The sequence below is a fragment of the Pyxicephalus adspersus genome, chromosome 2, assembly GCF_032062135.1.
Source record: "Pyxicephalus adspersus chromosome 2, UCB_Pads_2.0, whole genome shotgun sequence".
Lineage (NCBI taxonomy): Eukaryota > Metazoa > Chordata > Amphibia > Anura > Pyxicephalidae > Pyxicephalus > Pyxicephalus adspersus.
In genome coordinates this window covers 103,535,062-103,552,771 of record NC_092859.1, presented here as the reverse complement: position 1 = coordinate 103,552,771, position 17,710 = coordinate 103,535,062, and the positions used below count along the sequence as shown (strand labels likewise).

The following is a 17,710-nucleotide window of genomic DNA, read 5'->3' as shown; positions in this document are numbered from 1 at the left end:
GGAATTCCCAATTCCTCCATTAAACCAGGTATGTTATGGCAATACACAAAGCCACTGTCAGTTCTAAAGTACTGCAGAAATGCAAATTCTCTGGTTCCAAAGTACGATAGCTTTGTTCCTTTTCCAAGTACGTTTTTCTCACCCAGTCTTAATGCTAGGAGATCCGAAGCCTTCTTAGATAGTCCCAAATCACGTGCCAAATCACTTAACTCATGCAGAATAAATCCCTTACGAGCAGAGTCCTTTTCAATTTCAAACTCTTCTTTATTGTTGTCACCGAGTTCATCACCATAATCATGTTCTTCAAGAGAGGGTAGTGTAACGAAAACTGGCATTGGGATTTCATCTGAATGAGCCACTGGGCGTACAGCCGATGGTAGACCAGGATACTCTGTTATATTTAGTTTTCTTGTTATATTCTGAAGTTTTCATGATACAAACGTAACAGTCCCTGAAATAATCTCCTGGCTCTCGCCAAACCATAGGTATACCAAATGGCATCTTATCACGTGTTTCCCTTGTGCACATCCGTAAACCCTCAACACACTGTTATGAGGGGCCCAAGACTTATTTTGATCACCATGTTTAACTTTGAAATATGCCAAATAGGCTTGCTCTACAAATGTGGTTATGTTTGAGATTGGGAATGGTGAAACTGCCACAGATATAATAAAATGAATCAGGGTTGTTTAGGCACTTATGACGAGAAACAGCAGAGACATGATATGAAGGAAAGAAATACGTGTGTAAGTAGAAAAATAAATTTTGCTTATTCACTACGTAGAGCATTGCACAACCTCTGACCACACTGTCTTGCGTGTAAATGAATATCCTATACAAATCCACGCTAGAGTAATCGCATTATTATAAGTGGTGGAGAAAAAAACCTGACATGATAGAAGAAAACTAACTGCACATTCAGAATCAGCATACCTATTTTAGTGTAAATAAGCTTAAAATTTGAAGTCAACAAAAAATTTGTTCAAAATTGTTCCCCAGTGTAATCTAACACATACTGTATATAACCGCGTATAAGCCGACTTTTTCAGTCACCAAAATGAGCTGAAAACGACCCCCTCGGCTTATATGCCAGTCTGGTGCAAAAAAGCACCCGATCCGGCAGCGGGAGTATGCCAGCTACAAACCGTCGTAACTCCGGTGCCAAATTCAATCACTGTTACAGTTTTTCAGTAGTAATCCGATTACTACTATAAAAAACTTACCTTGTCCCCACAGCTCCTCCGCCACGTCTTGTCTCTTCGAGTTCTAGCCGTGAATGGAGCGACGAGCTCAGAGGGATACCCAGTAACATCTCTGCATACGTTGGTGCGGGCAGAGAGGCGGGGCGGGAAATTCAAATAATTTTGTATTGGATTCAATACAAAGAAATATTATATATATATATATATTATATATATATTACTGTACAGTTATATTACAACATACACTATTTTTTATTCTTTTTTTATTTAAAGTTTATTAAATTTATTACATTTTTTAAATATTGGACATATTTTGGTGAGTTATGCCTAAGAATTATAGCCTACAATGAAAAATAAAATTCCATGCAAAAAATGTAATGCTTTTTGCGTGGAAATACGAACAGAATTAGAACTCTAAGGGGCTACAGTGGCTGAATGCAGTATCGCTTTCAGACCCTTTTTCTGGACAGAATCATACCTCCAGGGAGGTTAAAGAGAATTTAGTGATGGGTACGGTAAGTAGTATACCTACCTAACCACTAAGCACAAGCACGAATGTAAAATGGTTACATCTGCTTTGGTCTTTTATTCAAAGACAAAGTATAGTGAAACACTGCAAACATCTGTGATGGACTGCAGGACCATGGGGTCTGTAAGCTGGTAATTTAAGGTCATATTCGCTGCAACAATCCCAACAAATGGTTATCGGGTGCAGCTATTTCTGCATAATAGAATCAAATAAGATCCACTGCAAATTACAAATCTAAGACTTACAAGCATAACATTTGTTAATATATGCAAATCCAAAATATAAGCAACAGTCAAGGTCACAAGGAAAGCTCGACATATAAAACGCCAAAACTAGGATCCCTATAGCTTCAATACAGATTCAAACCTGCTGTGGAACTTGAGAGGAATTTAGCAGCACATGCTTCAAGAAAAACCAGTACTGTCCTTCCACTGACCCTCTATGGAGCTGTCTGTGCTTAATCTGTAGAGGACTACAGAAAATACAAATTATCTAATAATAAACTAAAGCTACGTACACACTTCCAATTATTATCGTTGGTAAACGAACGACGAACGATCCTGCACGATATCTGCGAACGATCGTATAGCACCGATACTGTACATACAGATAACGACACGATCGTTCGTAGATATTGTACACACAATAGATGCGATCATTTGAGCGATACAGGAAGTGACGTGCACGACAGGAAGTGAACGAACGTTCGTTCATCACGCATGCTCAGACCATGGACGATCAATGAACGATCGTACACACGAACGATGGTCAACGATCGTCGTCCAATCCGATCCGCCGGTCCGGTCGTTCATTTCCAACGACTTTCCTCGTTCGTCGGCGTCGTTGGTTACTTTTTTTACGAACGATTTTTGCCCAATCGATCGTTCGTTGTTCATTTTGAACGATAAAAATTGGAAGTGTGTACGCAGCTTAACAGGTAGGTGCTATGTTTACTGGACATGAATTTCAGAATAAAATTACCTACTCCATTCCAATTGGACAGACTGGGCTGTGGAAATGGATGATTGGATCAAGCATACCATTAAACAAAACAACAATAGAAACAAATATAGTATAAATTAGTCCTACTAGCAGACACCACAGTTGTCAGATTGCCAGTCTCTGCTTTAGTGTGTTCATTAGTGAACATTGGAAGGAATGCCAGTGCAATGCAATACTGTTTGCCCTGCCCTGGCAATAATGAAATATTACAAACAAGATTAGAAAGAAAAACATACATACATACATACACCATCCCCATCGTTCATGTTATATTATGAATGAGCTGCTACAAGCACTATGTTTTGCATGCAAAAGAGTGCGATCTAGAAAGAAATGCTAGCCTTCAGCACTCCTGGATGATTTCTGAGTTATTACACAACCCATGTTGTAGCAGAATATGGAAGTCTTTCTTCAATTTACTCTAACCAGAATGTAAACAAGTTCATGTTTAATTATACAACTGCATTGGAATTGGCAAAACTGGTGAGCAAAATGCAAAGCTGTCATGACAGCAAGTTTGACATCTTTAGGAACAGGCACAAATCACCGATATCAGATTTTTAAAAATGTCCTTAACATTTCTTAAAGAACTTTAGCTTAATATAAACAATTATAGCAATGAACTTGAACTAAAAGAGAAGATTTCACTATCTTATTAGTAACATTCAGAAATGCTAATCGTGCTGAAGTATAACCCTGTAAGCCTGAGCCTAATTTCAGACCTGGCATTTACTGCAGTCGTCTGCCACTGGCTCAACCACTCTCCCAAACAACTAAAGAGAAGCGGTTAGAAATGTTATTGTCCAGGTGGTTTGCACTGGATTGCAGCTACAGTTGTTCAATGCAACCATGTTGCTTCTGGCAATCCTTGAGTGGCCAGCTTCTTCCGGGTCAAATACTTACTTTTTTGTCTTGAATTCCTACTGAAAAACAGTGCAATTTCCGATGTGTGACTTGACAATCCGGTGCCACAAAACTGAACAACAGCAGCTGTAAATTAACAGAAATTTTGGATATAATGGCTTATGATGCCATTTTTTATAAAGTGCTATGCTGAGAGGCAATATATACCTTAAAGTTTAGGATATTTTACACGCAACTGCACAGATAAGATCTAAAGTTATACAGCCATTAATTTTAGCCTGCAAACAACATACAAAGATTACACTGGGGAACAATCTTGAACACTTTTTTTGTTGACTTCAATTTTTAGGCTTACTTACACTAAAATAGGTATGCTGAATCTGAAAGTGCAGTTAGTTTTCTTCTATCATGTCAGGTTTTTTCTCTGTCAAAGCCATTGTCAAGCCATTGGAAACACACTAGCAAATAATTACACAGAAATTGTCCAGATACTCTTGAAGATCTACAAAATGCTTGGATGCAATATGAGCATCAAGGTGCATTTTCCGCATAGCCCTCTTTCTAACTTCCTGGAAAACCTTGATGCAGTCAGTGATGAGCAAGGTGAACGATTTCACCAAGAATTGAAGGTCATGGAAGGACAGTATGACTATTGTTGGAGCATCCGGCGGGATTGTCATAACACTGAACACTCCAGGAAAAGTTATAAGCTTAAATTTTTACCTAAACCGTTTACCTGAATAATTTACAAATGTTTTAATGTAAAAAAAAAAATATGTCAGAGTAACAATAAATCCTTTGTATGAACAAATGAATTTTAAATAAACAGTACATTCAAGTTGTTTCACTGTATATAAAATTTGTATGTTTTTTGACAAAAATGGAGGGTACCCTGTATCGTAAAAACTGGATGTGATAGCAAAAAAACTGGGGTCATGTCTGGATTCACCATCCAAAAACTAGTAAAAAAAAAAAAAAAAAAAAAAAAAAAAACACAAGTGTAGGATCTAAAAAAAAAAAAGAATGTAACCCAACAAAAAATGTGTTCCCCAGTGTTATTTTTATTCCAAGTTTGGAAGTTTTGTACAAGGCATATGGGTTTGTATTAAAGATCATCCAATCAGGACCTCCACATCCCCTCTAGCTAACTGCCTTTATATGCCTGAAGACATGGTCACATGTAAAACTTGGGTCTTTCTTTCCTCAAGGTACACCGGCAAGTCACCAGCATTAGAATGGCTTATAGCCAGTGAGATAAGAAGCAATACAGCAATTATTCCTCATTCTCTTGGATCCTAAGAAAGAATGGCTGGAATTTTAGCAAACATGCTTTCTCGTGACAATCGATGGGATCTGCATAGCATAAAGCTTGTTCATTTCTTCCAAACCAGTCTAATAAGTTTTTAAACTCATTTTAGGATTCTTCAAGCAAAGCTCCAGTATGTGAGAAGAGATCTTGTTATATGTATTGTATCACTATACTTTTTTTATGGACATAAAATAATGAATGCAAATGATATGACTAATATAACAGTGCCATTTTTCTTTCAAAGAAGGACAAAATAAATGGTATATACTAAACAAATTGGTAACAAAATTTGTTGGTGTGCCACTGGGCATGTTCAAACCCTTTTGCCCTATTTCAGGATGTTGCCTAAAGTCAGTTTGTCATAAAACAATATATCTAAGCTCTCCTGAGAACTTCCACCTATTCAGCTTCACAACAAGTGACATGACGGCCCCAAAGCAAAGCCTCCAGCTTTGGAGTCAGAGAACAGCAGCTTCCTTCTGAGGTTTTCCACATAGGCAATCTGCTTCGTGACAAACCCTGCAAGGCATACTGTCCCCGTTTTATTCTGGTCCGTTTACGGTAATTTATGCATACAGATTTTACTCAATTTGGGTCCTGTTGCAGTAGTGAGATTAACCCAGATTAACGTTTGGCAGAAACGAGCATATTCTCTGACATCACAAACAAAAATATCATGATCCAAATTTAAATTTCTGTGGACTGATACAAAACTGGTACTAATGTGGATTGAAATGAGTAAAAATGGTGTGAGACAAATACCTATCAGATGAGGACAGATATTCTCTGCACTGGTGTTACGCAGCACTGTTTTTTATTTGGTTTGTTTACTTCCCGTGTTTGTCATTGCAGGTTGCTGTAGAAATTTAGAAAACCACATCACAATTTTAGCACTATAACACAGACATGCCTTACTTCCTCTTTGCTCTACAGGTAAACTGTTAAATTGAACACAAGACAGATAAAAAAGCAATGCTTTTTGCAGATGTGAATGTATTTAAAAGTCAACATATGCACTTTTACATACAACTAGATGAATTTGGATATTGTCCTCCTATCATTCCAAATATAGGGAACTAGATAGGATAGAGGAGAAGTAAAAGCCAGGCAGTATTTGAATATGTAAAAACAAGAGAAAAGAGCAGTGTTAATGACACGTCTATATGTTGAGGCTCCTTCAATGCCCAATCAGCAGGCTGGGATGCCCTCCTGGTTGTGCAAATTGGCAAAGTTACATGAACCATAGAAATGGCAGAACAGAATTTTAAATTCTTTAAAGAAATTACAGTTAACCTCTGGTAGTGTTGGAGGTGGTAGCAAATATAGACAAAAACAGGAGAACATACTGAAATAATACAAAGGCCTCTTTAGTAACTATTCAGCACCTATTAATAAAATAGTAGGTTAAGGAATCACAAAAGTAACGAAGGCAATATTTTAATATTTATAGAATAGGGAAAAGATAAAAACCCCCTTTCAACGTGCTGTCTGTGTCCCCGACGCAAATGGTTTCTCATTTCCTGTCTGGTAAAACTGCTGTCACTGTAATAGTAAATGAGGGGAGAAATTTCAAATGGAGCCCTGAAGAGATGTCACCCAATAGAGGTCCTAATCATTTCCCACCCTAACCAGTAAAAAAAAAAAAAAAAAAAAAAACTGGGCTGCACTTGCATTTAACATGGACGTCTCACTGTACAAAATTAAAGATCTGGCAGGTGGTTATTGCAGAAAGGGACAGGCAAGCACCCATCTGCAATCACCTATGAAATGAAATGTGAAAAAAATGCGCAGAGATTTAGTTCCACTTCAAAAATGTGTGCCTAATAAAACATTACTTGAAACACGGTTGTCTCACTGATAAATGCTGTATACATTTTCTTAGGAGTTCGTAAAAAATATATATATATATAGGTGCTATTACTACTGATGTCTCAAGTATATCACTGATGCCTCATACACAGACTGTGATTTTATAGGTACTGGTAGCCACAATGTATATCATTTATTGATTGTAGCATATAATGACTGTAAAAAAGATCCAATCATAAAGCATAATGCAGTGTTTACCAAATGTGTTTTTAGACATCAATAAAAGGTAAGAACACAATTATATACACCAGTGAAGGCATCCTGAGTCAGATGCACATTTAGATCTGAACCACATAATGGAATTGGTCCCAGTTAGACATCAAATCAAAAGCAGGCCATAGCTTGTCCACAGCTTGGCCAGCCTCTGTACAGGAGGACAAGAATGCATACACATCACGCAGTTTCATAGAAAGATTTGTCAGATGCCAGTGCGCTTTGACTGCAGTTTATAACATGTTGTAATTTGTCCACATGTGCTATAAATCTGAAAGAAATTAGATATATACAGTAAAAAAATAAATTAAAAAAAAAAAAAACAGACTAAAGATACACAAAGGATAGAAAAAGAAAAAGGAAAGATCGAGAGAAAAGTATGAACTGATAAATTACCTGCACAAATATTAAGCAACTAACATTTAAAGTGTGGTCAAGCTAATCACAATCAAATAATTTAATAATGCTCAAAAGCCTTCATGCTTCTCTCTGTAGCTGTAGGCACGTTACAGCAATTCATCCATAAAAGTAACAGCAGAGACTAAGTCATAATCTCCATTTATCCTGCTCTCCATTCCTAGTAGTTACTTGGTAGTCAGAACACTGATTGTTTTTTATTGAATTCCCGAGCTCCATTAGAATTAGATTTACTCCCCAGTCCTGTTCTGCTGGCAGAATAGTTGGTGGCTAGAACCCCCATAAGATTTTCCTTTCTGCTGTTATCCCTATTGCAGATTTAGTTTACTTTCTGTCTAGTGAAACCAGTTTTAAAGAGACAGTACATAGGAGAAAATCTCTCCAACAGAGCCTCAGATAGCATTAAAACCCCGACAACCCCGAAAACCCCGAGTTGTAATCCTTTCACACCGCATTGAAATGGCTTGGCATGTGAATTAAGAGTGATTTGCTCCACAGTTACAGTAGCTACAGATGTTATGGAGGATTTTTTTTTTTGGAGGCTGATATACAGGTACTTACATAAAAAGTGTCTATATAAAATATGTTTACCCAATATTTACCCTAAATCTAAACATTGAGCACATTGGATTCAATTACTGAGTAGATCATATGAGTACAAGTTGATTTAGACAATTTTTAAATGTAACTTTTTTTGGTGCATATCCCATAAATATAAAAAAAGACAACAAAAGAGAAAAGCAAAAACAAATAATCTTATTTTTTTTTTTAAGAAGAAAAAGTCTTTACCGTCTCATGCTTCCAAGACTAAAAAAAGCCAATATCAGGAACATATGCATACATTTAAATCTTACCCCCTTGTATGCAGCCAGACTCCTGGGCATGTCAAATGTGTAGACTTCCTCAAGACGTAAAAAAACTACCGGTAATCTACCAAGATGCAATGGGAACCTTCCCTATCCTCTGTAAAATGTGTTGTCATTCAACTTGATTTAGCAGAAGGGGGATAGTAAATAATTTTTTTAAATAAGTGTGTAAGAGACCAAACTTTAAAAACCAAGTTTTAAAATTGCAAACCATTAAGCAAAACAAAAGATGCATATAGTCACAGTAACAGCTTCAAAAGCAACAATATAACCACATGACCAGGACTGGGTTATTTGTAAGAAAAAAAAAAAACACACCTGTACTACCGGGTTAATCGATGGATGCAGACCGGGTAGAATTAACAACACATACATCAAAGGTTGCATTAATATATATAAAAGTAAAACCGGAAACCTAGGTATCTCACTTCTGTGTCACTCCGTGTGACAGCAAGCAAACGCAAGAGAAAACAATGGCGCCAGAAAGGAACAAACACAACCAGGACATGAATAGAATTTGCAGTTATGTATTTATACTACTAATTGGTCTAGATAAAACACCAGACAGTTATTTTTTCATTACAAGAGATTAATATTTCTAGGAAGAGTAAACGGCATTAGTAATTTTCCCACAGAGTCATACATCAATGGCACACTAGAAATACAAATGACCAAACTGACACAGAAACGATAGAGAGTATACTGCTCATGGAGTCATCTCTATCTTATGGTTAGTAGCACGGCCATTGATGGCAATCAAACCACAGTTATGCTGGAGAAGAGGGGGTCACGTTTGTTAGTCCTATTGTCTATGTCCTAGTTACAGACACAGTCTTTGTACAAATCTGACAGAAAACCTGTTGCATAGATATTTAACACATTCATATCCTTGTTTAATTTGACCTAAATGTCCCTTATCCACCATGCTATTTACAATACAAATCATAGCCAGATACATGTTTGGTGGCAAAGGTTCATTGTTCTGCCTTGCTTGAAGTTGAGCGTTACTTTCATAAAAAAATGTGGATATCAGTAAAAAACCATTATGAAAAGCATGACTGTGCTTGCATATCCACAGATGCTATGTATAGCATTATGATGTTTTCTTATCAATGTCAATAGACTGTATACACAGAGCAATGAAAAATATTTATCATATACCTGAAGGAGTAAGCATAAAATACTTGTATCTTAAATGGGAGAACATTCATTGTATATATACAACTACCTGCTAATCTATAGAGGACAACAGTCTATTTGTTGTACACAGAGCTGCCCCCTCCTTTGCACAAATGCCTGCATTTTATAGAAGCCTTGTTCAATTCACTTTACCATTTTCCCACTGCAGGTAGAGACAGAAGCAAATGCCACAAAATAGGACAATCACTCATCACACACAAGGCTGTCTATAAAATATGTTCTATACAGAGATACAAGCCTGACTTTTCATTTGTATGCTGTAGATGTCTGTCTGCTCAGCCTAGATCAATAAACCTTATACAACATAGGGGAAAAACCAACATACAGCCTAAATCACTGAACACTGGAATGATTAACTCCACTGGGAACCAAGAGGTGTCAATGCTACAGCATTATTGCTAAAGCCAGCGATGCACATCTACCTTTCTGAAGAGGACGACTTCTCAGAGTTAACTGACATCAGCAGCTCAATCTTCTGCTTGGTTTCTGGAAAAATCAGAAAATATTCGCCACCAGGATTGTCTTCTGTGTTTTGACTTGCCAAACAAAATAATAAACGCACAGCTGAGCAATTGCAGACAAATGGTTTTTGAAACACAAAGGCCACTGGGTTTGTGGCATCCACAGAAGGAAAGGAAAGAGGAGAAATAGAAGAAAAAAACAATTCACTGGTGCTTTTCAGTAAAAGAAAGCTCCAGAGGCATCAGGCCTGGATGAACTATACACATGACTGTTTATGAAAGCAGGAAGTACCATTTCTTTCAAGCACAGGGGTGTTTCCAGCTCAAGATAAACGAGCAGGATTAGGAATCAGGTCTCAGCACAGAGAGAAAAAAAAGCCTGGAAATGTGCTTGTAAACAGGATAAATGTCACTTGTTCGCTTCTGCCAACAGGCTCTATTATGCTGACTGATATCAGCATATAAATCTCCAATCCAACAGTGCACCGGCCAAATCAAATATCCTGATGTATGTCAGCTTGCTTCAGGTCCAGATTTAGCAACGAGCTGAAGGTTTTTCAGATGTAGATGTGAGAAATGTCTATGCATTAGGTGCTTCTCATTTCTCAGATTTCCTGTGCTCTCCCCCTCCTTCCAATCACATGGTGCACAGAGCCAGAGAACAGCAACACCCATCAGCACTGCTTACATGGTGTTATATGCATCCGTACAGAAAGGGAAGAAATGCCATAGACTTATTAAACAACAGTCAGGGGACAAAAGAAGGCTTTTTAAAAGTCTATGTAGGAGGAGCATTCCACGCCATTTGTGATTATTATATTTTTTTCCAAGCTATTCAAGGTTATGGCAAAGCCAAGCAGCTCGGCTTCCATTTCCCAAACGTTGATGTATTTCTGGCCCCTATTTCAGTGGTTCAAGAACAGCACTCACTTCACAATTGTCATACCTCATCCTAAACAATACTCACACTAGAAAATTAACAGCAAATGAAAGAAAAATGTTTTGATGCAAATAAAATTCGCCTGTTTGCAAATCTGTTTCTATTGCGGGAACTCTTCGATGAAGCGAAGCACCTGTGTGATTGGACTCTGATAGATGAAGACAAGTCCTGATTTAGGTTGGGAGTACAAGGACTATTTTTAGAAATCTGGCTTTAGGAGTTCAACCACAAGCGCATTTAAAAAAAAAAAAAAAAATAGGGAATATAAGCAAGCTCATGTATGGTGTTTATCATAGGATCAAGAGATCAGTCACAGGATTTCAAATCAGCTTAATTCTGCATATATAAGTGACGGAGCGGCGCCCCACAGCGCTCTGCCCGCTTTACAATCGTTCATCATCCATGGACCCACCAGGACAGTCATTCGGATGATGGACAACGAGCACTGTACACACAAAATTCTTGCCCGATATCAGCCCTGAACCAATTATCAGACGCGAATCATTGCGCATGTGTACGTAGCCTAAGACTATAGCTGTCCATATGCTTGAACCCCAGCAAGCCCTGGCTGAAATTCGTTACCCAATCGTAGCACCCCTAGGGTTGGATAAACTCTATTCTCTCCAAGACCTAAGACTGTGAGAAACAAGATTCTCTGGTCTCATAAAAACTGAACTGTTTGGCCTCAATTCTATGTTATGTCTGATGCAACCAGGCAGCACTCATCACCTGCTCAACACCATCTCAACAGTGAAGCATGGTGGTGGCAGCATCAAGTGTGGGCTGATTAGTAGCACTGACTGAGAGACCAGTCAGGGTTGAGGGAAAGCTGAATGGATATACATCCTCAAAGAAAATCTGTTCCACAGTTCTCAGGACCTCAGACCAGGCCAAAGGTTCACCTTCCAACAATGACCCAAAGCATACAACAGAGTGGCTTAGGCACAATTCTGTGAATGTCCTGGAGTGGGCCAGCCAGAGTTCTACTTTGAACCCTACCATGCATCTCTGGAGAGACCTAAATACCCTTTCCCAAAAATAAGACAGTGTCTCAAAAAAATTTAGCTCCAAAAAATGCACTTGTTTTCAGGGGATGCCTTATTTTTTCATGAACAACAATCAACATTTATTCTTGAACAAAAAATCTACATTTATTCAAATACAGTCATATTATCATCCTCTGGAACATCATCGTAACTCCCAAAACTCTGAATTCCATCTTCAACTTATTTTCAGGGTAAGGCCAATAATTCGAGCATCCTCAAAAATATGGAAAAATCGTGCTAGGGCTTATTTTCGGGGTAGGTCTTATTTTTGTTCGTTAGGCTGTTCTCCTAGTGGTATGTCCCTATCCAACCTGACTTTGCTTGAGAGGATTTGCAAAGAAGAGTGGCAGAACATCCCCAAATTTAGTTATGTACAGTTAGTTGCATCATACCCAAAAAGATTTGAGGATGTCAAAGGTGCTTCAACTGAGTAATAGGTAAATGGTCTAAATATTTATGTATGTTTTTTTTCCTAATAGATTTACACAATTATCTAAAAAAAAAAAAAAAAAAAAAAAAAAAAGTTTTCTCTTTGTCATTATGTCATTATGGGGTACTGAGTGTAGATTAATGCTTAAAAAAAAAGAATTTAAATAATTGTAGCATCAGGCTATAACATAGCAAAAAATTGACAAAGGTGGGGGTCGGAATACTTTCGGAAGCCACTGTAAATTACGTATCTAGTATTACATATAAACTGATGTTATATATCGGATTCCCAAAACACCGGGAGGTACTTGGTGTAAACTCACAACAAATGTAAAGTTAGAGTATCTAGTAGCTTTATACGCGTACGTAATTGTGGTGCTAAGCCAAACGTGTTCCTTGGAGAGTACCTAACATGGGGACATTGTTCACAAACTGCACTGCTTGTTCTAAATTTGGTTAGTAGCCAGGATATTTTTCTAGGATCATCAGACCATGTTCTATATCTTCCCTTGTAAATCCCTTTTTTTTGTCAAATGTCTCCATATCCATACTGTTTCTTTTATTCCAGTAAACTGTCTCCATAAAACCGTTCTTTTGTATGTTAGAGATTGCTGCCGGCATGTAAACGAAAGTTATTTTGGTTTTCTGTAAGATTCTACATTCATTCTCTTTCTCATTTACTCTAAAGTTAAATCCCAAAATTATCAAAGTAACATTGGAAAAAATAAAACTAATGTGGCCCATTTTGGTGACTACAGTGTATCTAAATCCAGGAATAAAGATGTAGGACATTTCAGAATACCAGATCTTAAATTTGGTGGCTCTGGAACACAAGTTTAGTTTTAGTGTGACCACACACTCTCAATGTACCCATCAATGAAGGTGTATTTATGTCACCGTAGGGTAGGACTATGATAGGATCACAAAATACCACACTCTATCCGTAAATCATGCACTGAACTGGGCAGGGCCAATACCACTATAACACTTTGAATTAAACCACACAAATGTGTCAGGATTACCAGGTTTTCTTTCTTTGCTCTTTTGGAACACATAAAACAACCTGTTTTTAATTAAATATAATAGACTACAAAGGAGAAAAAGGAGAAGTTCATGTACACTAGAACCGTCTTTATTATTATATATTTATTACATAAATTTATTTCTACAACATCATATAGCATATGTTTTCAAGTGAAGATTACCACACATCTAATTTTATATCAATATCCTTATTCATTTTTTAATTCTACTTTAACAAACATTCCTGTCAAAATGAATAATATTTAGTGGGGGCAGAGTTTATAAAAAGGAGAAAATAAGTATGAACAGTACTCGGGAGTGATGACTTATTAATGAATCATAAACATGCTACCTACATACACACCTACATGCCTGTGCTACACAACACAGCCTTAGAAATCAATTTGAACAGCTGCTTATGATCTGTATAGATGAAATATAGAGAATTAAATAAAATGTGTGTGTGTCAATATGTATAGAGGCATCCAAGAATAAAGGAACACAGTTTTCCTCCCAGAAATGTATTTAAGCTGGGTGGGAAGAAGCGGTAGGTGGCGCTCCTGTATTGTGCCCCAGCTTTTCAGTAACCACCCAAAAACAGACAGGTGGTTATTGCAAAATGCTTGGTGGTGCACCCAGCTATAAGGGGCAGGGAAGAACACTGGGAACAGATATGATATTACAGGAACAAAAAGTGTTAATCCAGAATATGTTTTATATTTTAGTTTCTCTAAAATAGTAGCCACCTTGTGCTTTGATGACCACCTATGTCCAATTGAACTACCGTTCTACTAAATATTATGGCAAGAACCACTCAACTAAGTAAAGAGAGGAGGCAGTTCATCATCACTGTAAGACATGAGGGTTAGTCACTCTAGGTAACTTTGCAAACTTTTAAATGTATCCTCAGTTGCAGTCCCGAAAACCAGCAAACTATGATGAAACGGGCTCTCCAAGAAAGGAAGACCAAGCTTTACATCTTCTGCAGTGGAGCCAACAACAAGAAAAATAGAATTGTTTACGCCAAGAAACACAAGAAATAGACCAGTGGAAATTTGTATTTTGGTCTGATGAGACCAAAGTTCAGAGTTTTGGTTCCATTCTAGAATTATTTGTAAGACACAGAAAAAGCAGGCTGATGATTTTTACATTCCCACCATAAAGCATGGAAGGGGAGGTGTGATGGTTTGGGGGGTGCACATTGGCGGGGATTTGTTAAAAATTCAGGGCATGCTTAACCAGCATGACTACCACAGCATTCTGCAGCAACATGCCATTCCATCTAATTTGCGCTAATGTGCCATCATTTATTTTTCAACTGGCAGGCACCTGTTAACCAATCGATCTTGAATTGCTCTCATTTGGTCTGTAAATATAATATTAGGGGCTCTATTTATAAAACATGGGAATCTGATATTCTGGTAAACATTGCCTGGTGGAGATTCCCACCAGGGAATGTTTGATTCCCTGTTTTTTAATTGGAGCCCAGAATGTTTTGTTATATCTGCAAAAATACCATGTCAGAAATTAGGAGCAGCCTGTGTGCACTTGTTGTGTCACTTATGACTTAATTTCCTGTTGAGCTGTGCTTCCATATATATGTATCTAGGCCCATCCTTATACGTGAATGTGAACCTACATTGCTCACCTGTACCGTTGCAGGGACTGGCCAGGAAAGGATGACTTAAAGCAACAATGTTGGAGTTCATTCATTCCCAGCACATGCAGAGGAAGCTAGGAGTGCTGGGAATCCAGGCATCCAAAGCTGGCACTGAGCAGCTTAGCTTTTTTGCCAGGAATTCAGTGGGATCTGGCAGGTAGAAGAAATTATTTCAAAAGGCTCGCCACCTGTCCCTTTCTGAAATACAGACTGGTCTGGTCATATGATCTAAAAAGGAGAACTTTAGTTAGGTGGGTGTTAAATACACTGAGCCCGATTTATTAAAGCTATCCAAGACTGGAGAGGAAATACTTCCTCTCATCCAGCAAACCTGGAATGAATCTGGTCCAGGATTTGCAAGTTTTTTTTTAAATATCCATTGCAGGTTTGCTGGATCATCCAGCTTCACTGATGAAAGTATATCCTCTCCGGCCTTGGAGAGCTTTAATAAATCAGGTCCATCGTATCAAGCTTGATTAGTTAAAATGGGTCCTAATAAGCAAAGTAGTTGCTCCTGTTAAAATGTATAATTCTCTTTAACAATCAGACCATACTGATAATACGTGCTAACGTGGAATTATGTAAATCCAATGATTTGCCTTCACTCACTCTGCTCACAAATTCGGAATGCAGAAGTTTAAACAACACGCTAAGGTGCCTACAAGCATAAGATGATATTCACTTACTTTAGACAGTTAAAGGTGCACATACATATGTCTGGATCCCCAAAATTAATTTTTGTATGCCTGCTTTAAGGCTTTCCGTCCCTTCTCTATATAAACATACAAAGTCATGGCAACCCATTCAAGCACATTTTATGGCTATAGTTATCCAATCTCACCTTCAGCAGTAGATCTTTGAGGTGACAATTAAAAGAAAAAGAAAGCCACATGAAGTAAAGATGCAAAAGTTTTCTAAGCAGTGCTTGGGTATATACATATGGAATTTACAGCTCTTGTAATTAGTCGGCATGTAGTTTGTTGAACACAATATTAGAAACAGTGTTTTTTTTTCTAGCAACCATAATGCAAGGTCCTTGCAAACCAATTATCTGAAGATAAAAGGTTATAGAAAACAAGTATTCTATCTACAAATTATAGCATAAAAAGGAAGACAAGAAGAACAGTTAGGGAAAAAAGAAGAATTCTCCAGAAACAAGTCTATGAGTTTATATGCTTGTATAATGAAAGAATGCAAGTGAAAAGCGTAGAGTGGGCGCATTTCAGTGACTCATTGATAAGTTGAGAACAAACAGGACATGCAGAGACATGAACGATAGAAGGGAGACTGCAAAGAGAGACAAAATAGACATTCAAATGTTTCACAAGTTACAAATTGAGATTGTACAATTCAAAAATTACAATTATGGAATTATAGGAATGTCTAAACGATTTACAATGCAAGCTATGCTTCTTTAGAGGGAAAATATAAGCAGCAAGTATTTCAAACTGACAAGAGTATTGATCAGATTTCTAAATAAAGATTGGTAAAAAGAATAGGTCATTTTTATAATGTTTTGATACATGGTTCAAAATGTTTTTTGTTTTTTCTTCATATTTTACTTGGTCCAATATGTTATTTCCATATTTTATAGCTGTACACCGTTGACTCTCTCTACCATTTCCACACACAAAACAAACGAGTCGCCTGAAAGCAATGTACTCTTGCTTTGGCAGGCATCTTATTTCAGAGTTAATGGTGAGAGTAATTACACAGAGCAAGTAAGTGCTCCCCTATACCTGCCAATACAATTGTATACATTTAATACAACAAACATAAGGGAAAGATATGCAAGTAAAACCAAAAATTGTTTTCAGATGAACAAAAGTACAAGCGTAACTAAACATTTGAGCTCATTCACTATACTATAATTTCCAATGAATGAGCCAAAGGATAAGAACCATTCTACTAAAGAGAATTTATAAATATAGATTTTAAAATGTAGGTTTTGTGTGAATATCTTAGCAGCAGTGACATGCTGGTGAAAGGCTTGCTTGAAGGAAGCAAGTGGGTATGACCAAAGAGTGAAATTGCCTCCTTGAAAAAAAAGAATCAAACATCAACTGAATACTACAGAAAAATGTCATTTTCTAGTACAGTACTACAAGCATCTAACCACATCCGTTAATCTTTAAATATAGTCTTATTTTAAATTTGAGCACCAAATTCATGAATTATTACTTCCCCTACAATATGTATAAATATTTCAATGATTCCTTATACAAATTGTCAGCTTTATGAAGTATTGTGTGCAGAACATATAACATGTTTACCATAGCATTAGCTTCACACATTTATGGGCTGTTATGTGTGGTAATGTTACTGAAAAGCGTGTTAACGTGCAGTGCTTTGTCTAGTGTGTTACAGTACCAATTATACACACAGGGTAGCTGCCAATGCACCTTGCTTTGTGGTGTCCTTTCTTGGGTGTGCCGGGATGAATAAAATTTTGTGTAGGTAACATCACCAAGATGGCTGAAGAGAGGGAAGATGGTGGCGCCCTGTGGTTGAACATGAGTTGCATGGCTTTAGTTTTCCTTTGGGTGAGTTGCATGGCTTTAGTTTTCCTATAAAGTGTGCTTATCATGTTGTCCTAAACTAACCCACCCTCACCTTCCACAGATGAATACCCGTTTGTTGCAAGTGTTTACAGTTCTGGCCATGTCTGTACAATACCAGC

General features: G+C 37.4%; 1 protein-coding gene across 6 annotated transcripts in view; it reads right to left on the bottom strand.

The window, feature by feature from the left end:
* SRPK2 (SRSF protein kinase 2) overlaps positions 1-17,710 on the bottom strand; it is a 79,163-nt gene that overhangs the window by 35,423 nt on the left and 26,030 nt on the right. The window contains exon 1 of one of the 6 annotated variants that reach the window (XM_072401689.1): positions 9,894-10,546. The exons of the other annotated variants lie outside the window; for them this stretch is intronic. Within the exon in view, the coding sequence (XP_072257790.1) occupies positions 9,894-9,931 (38 nt within the window). The 5' untranslated portion in view covers positions 9,932-10,546. Of the gene's footprint in view, positions 1-9,893; positions 10,547-17,710 lie in introns of those variants that run through there. 6 annotated transcript variants of the gene reach the window in all.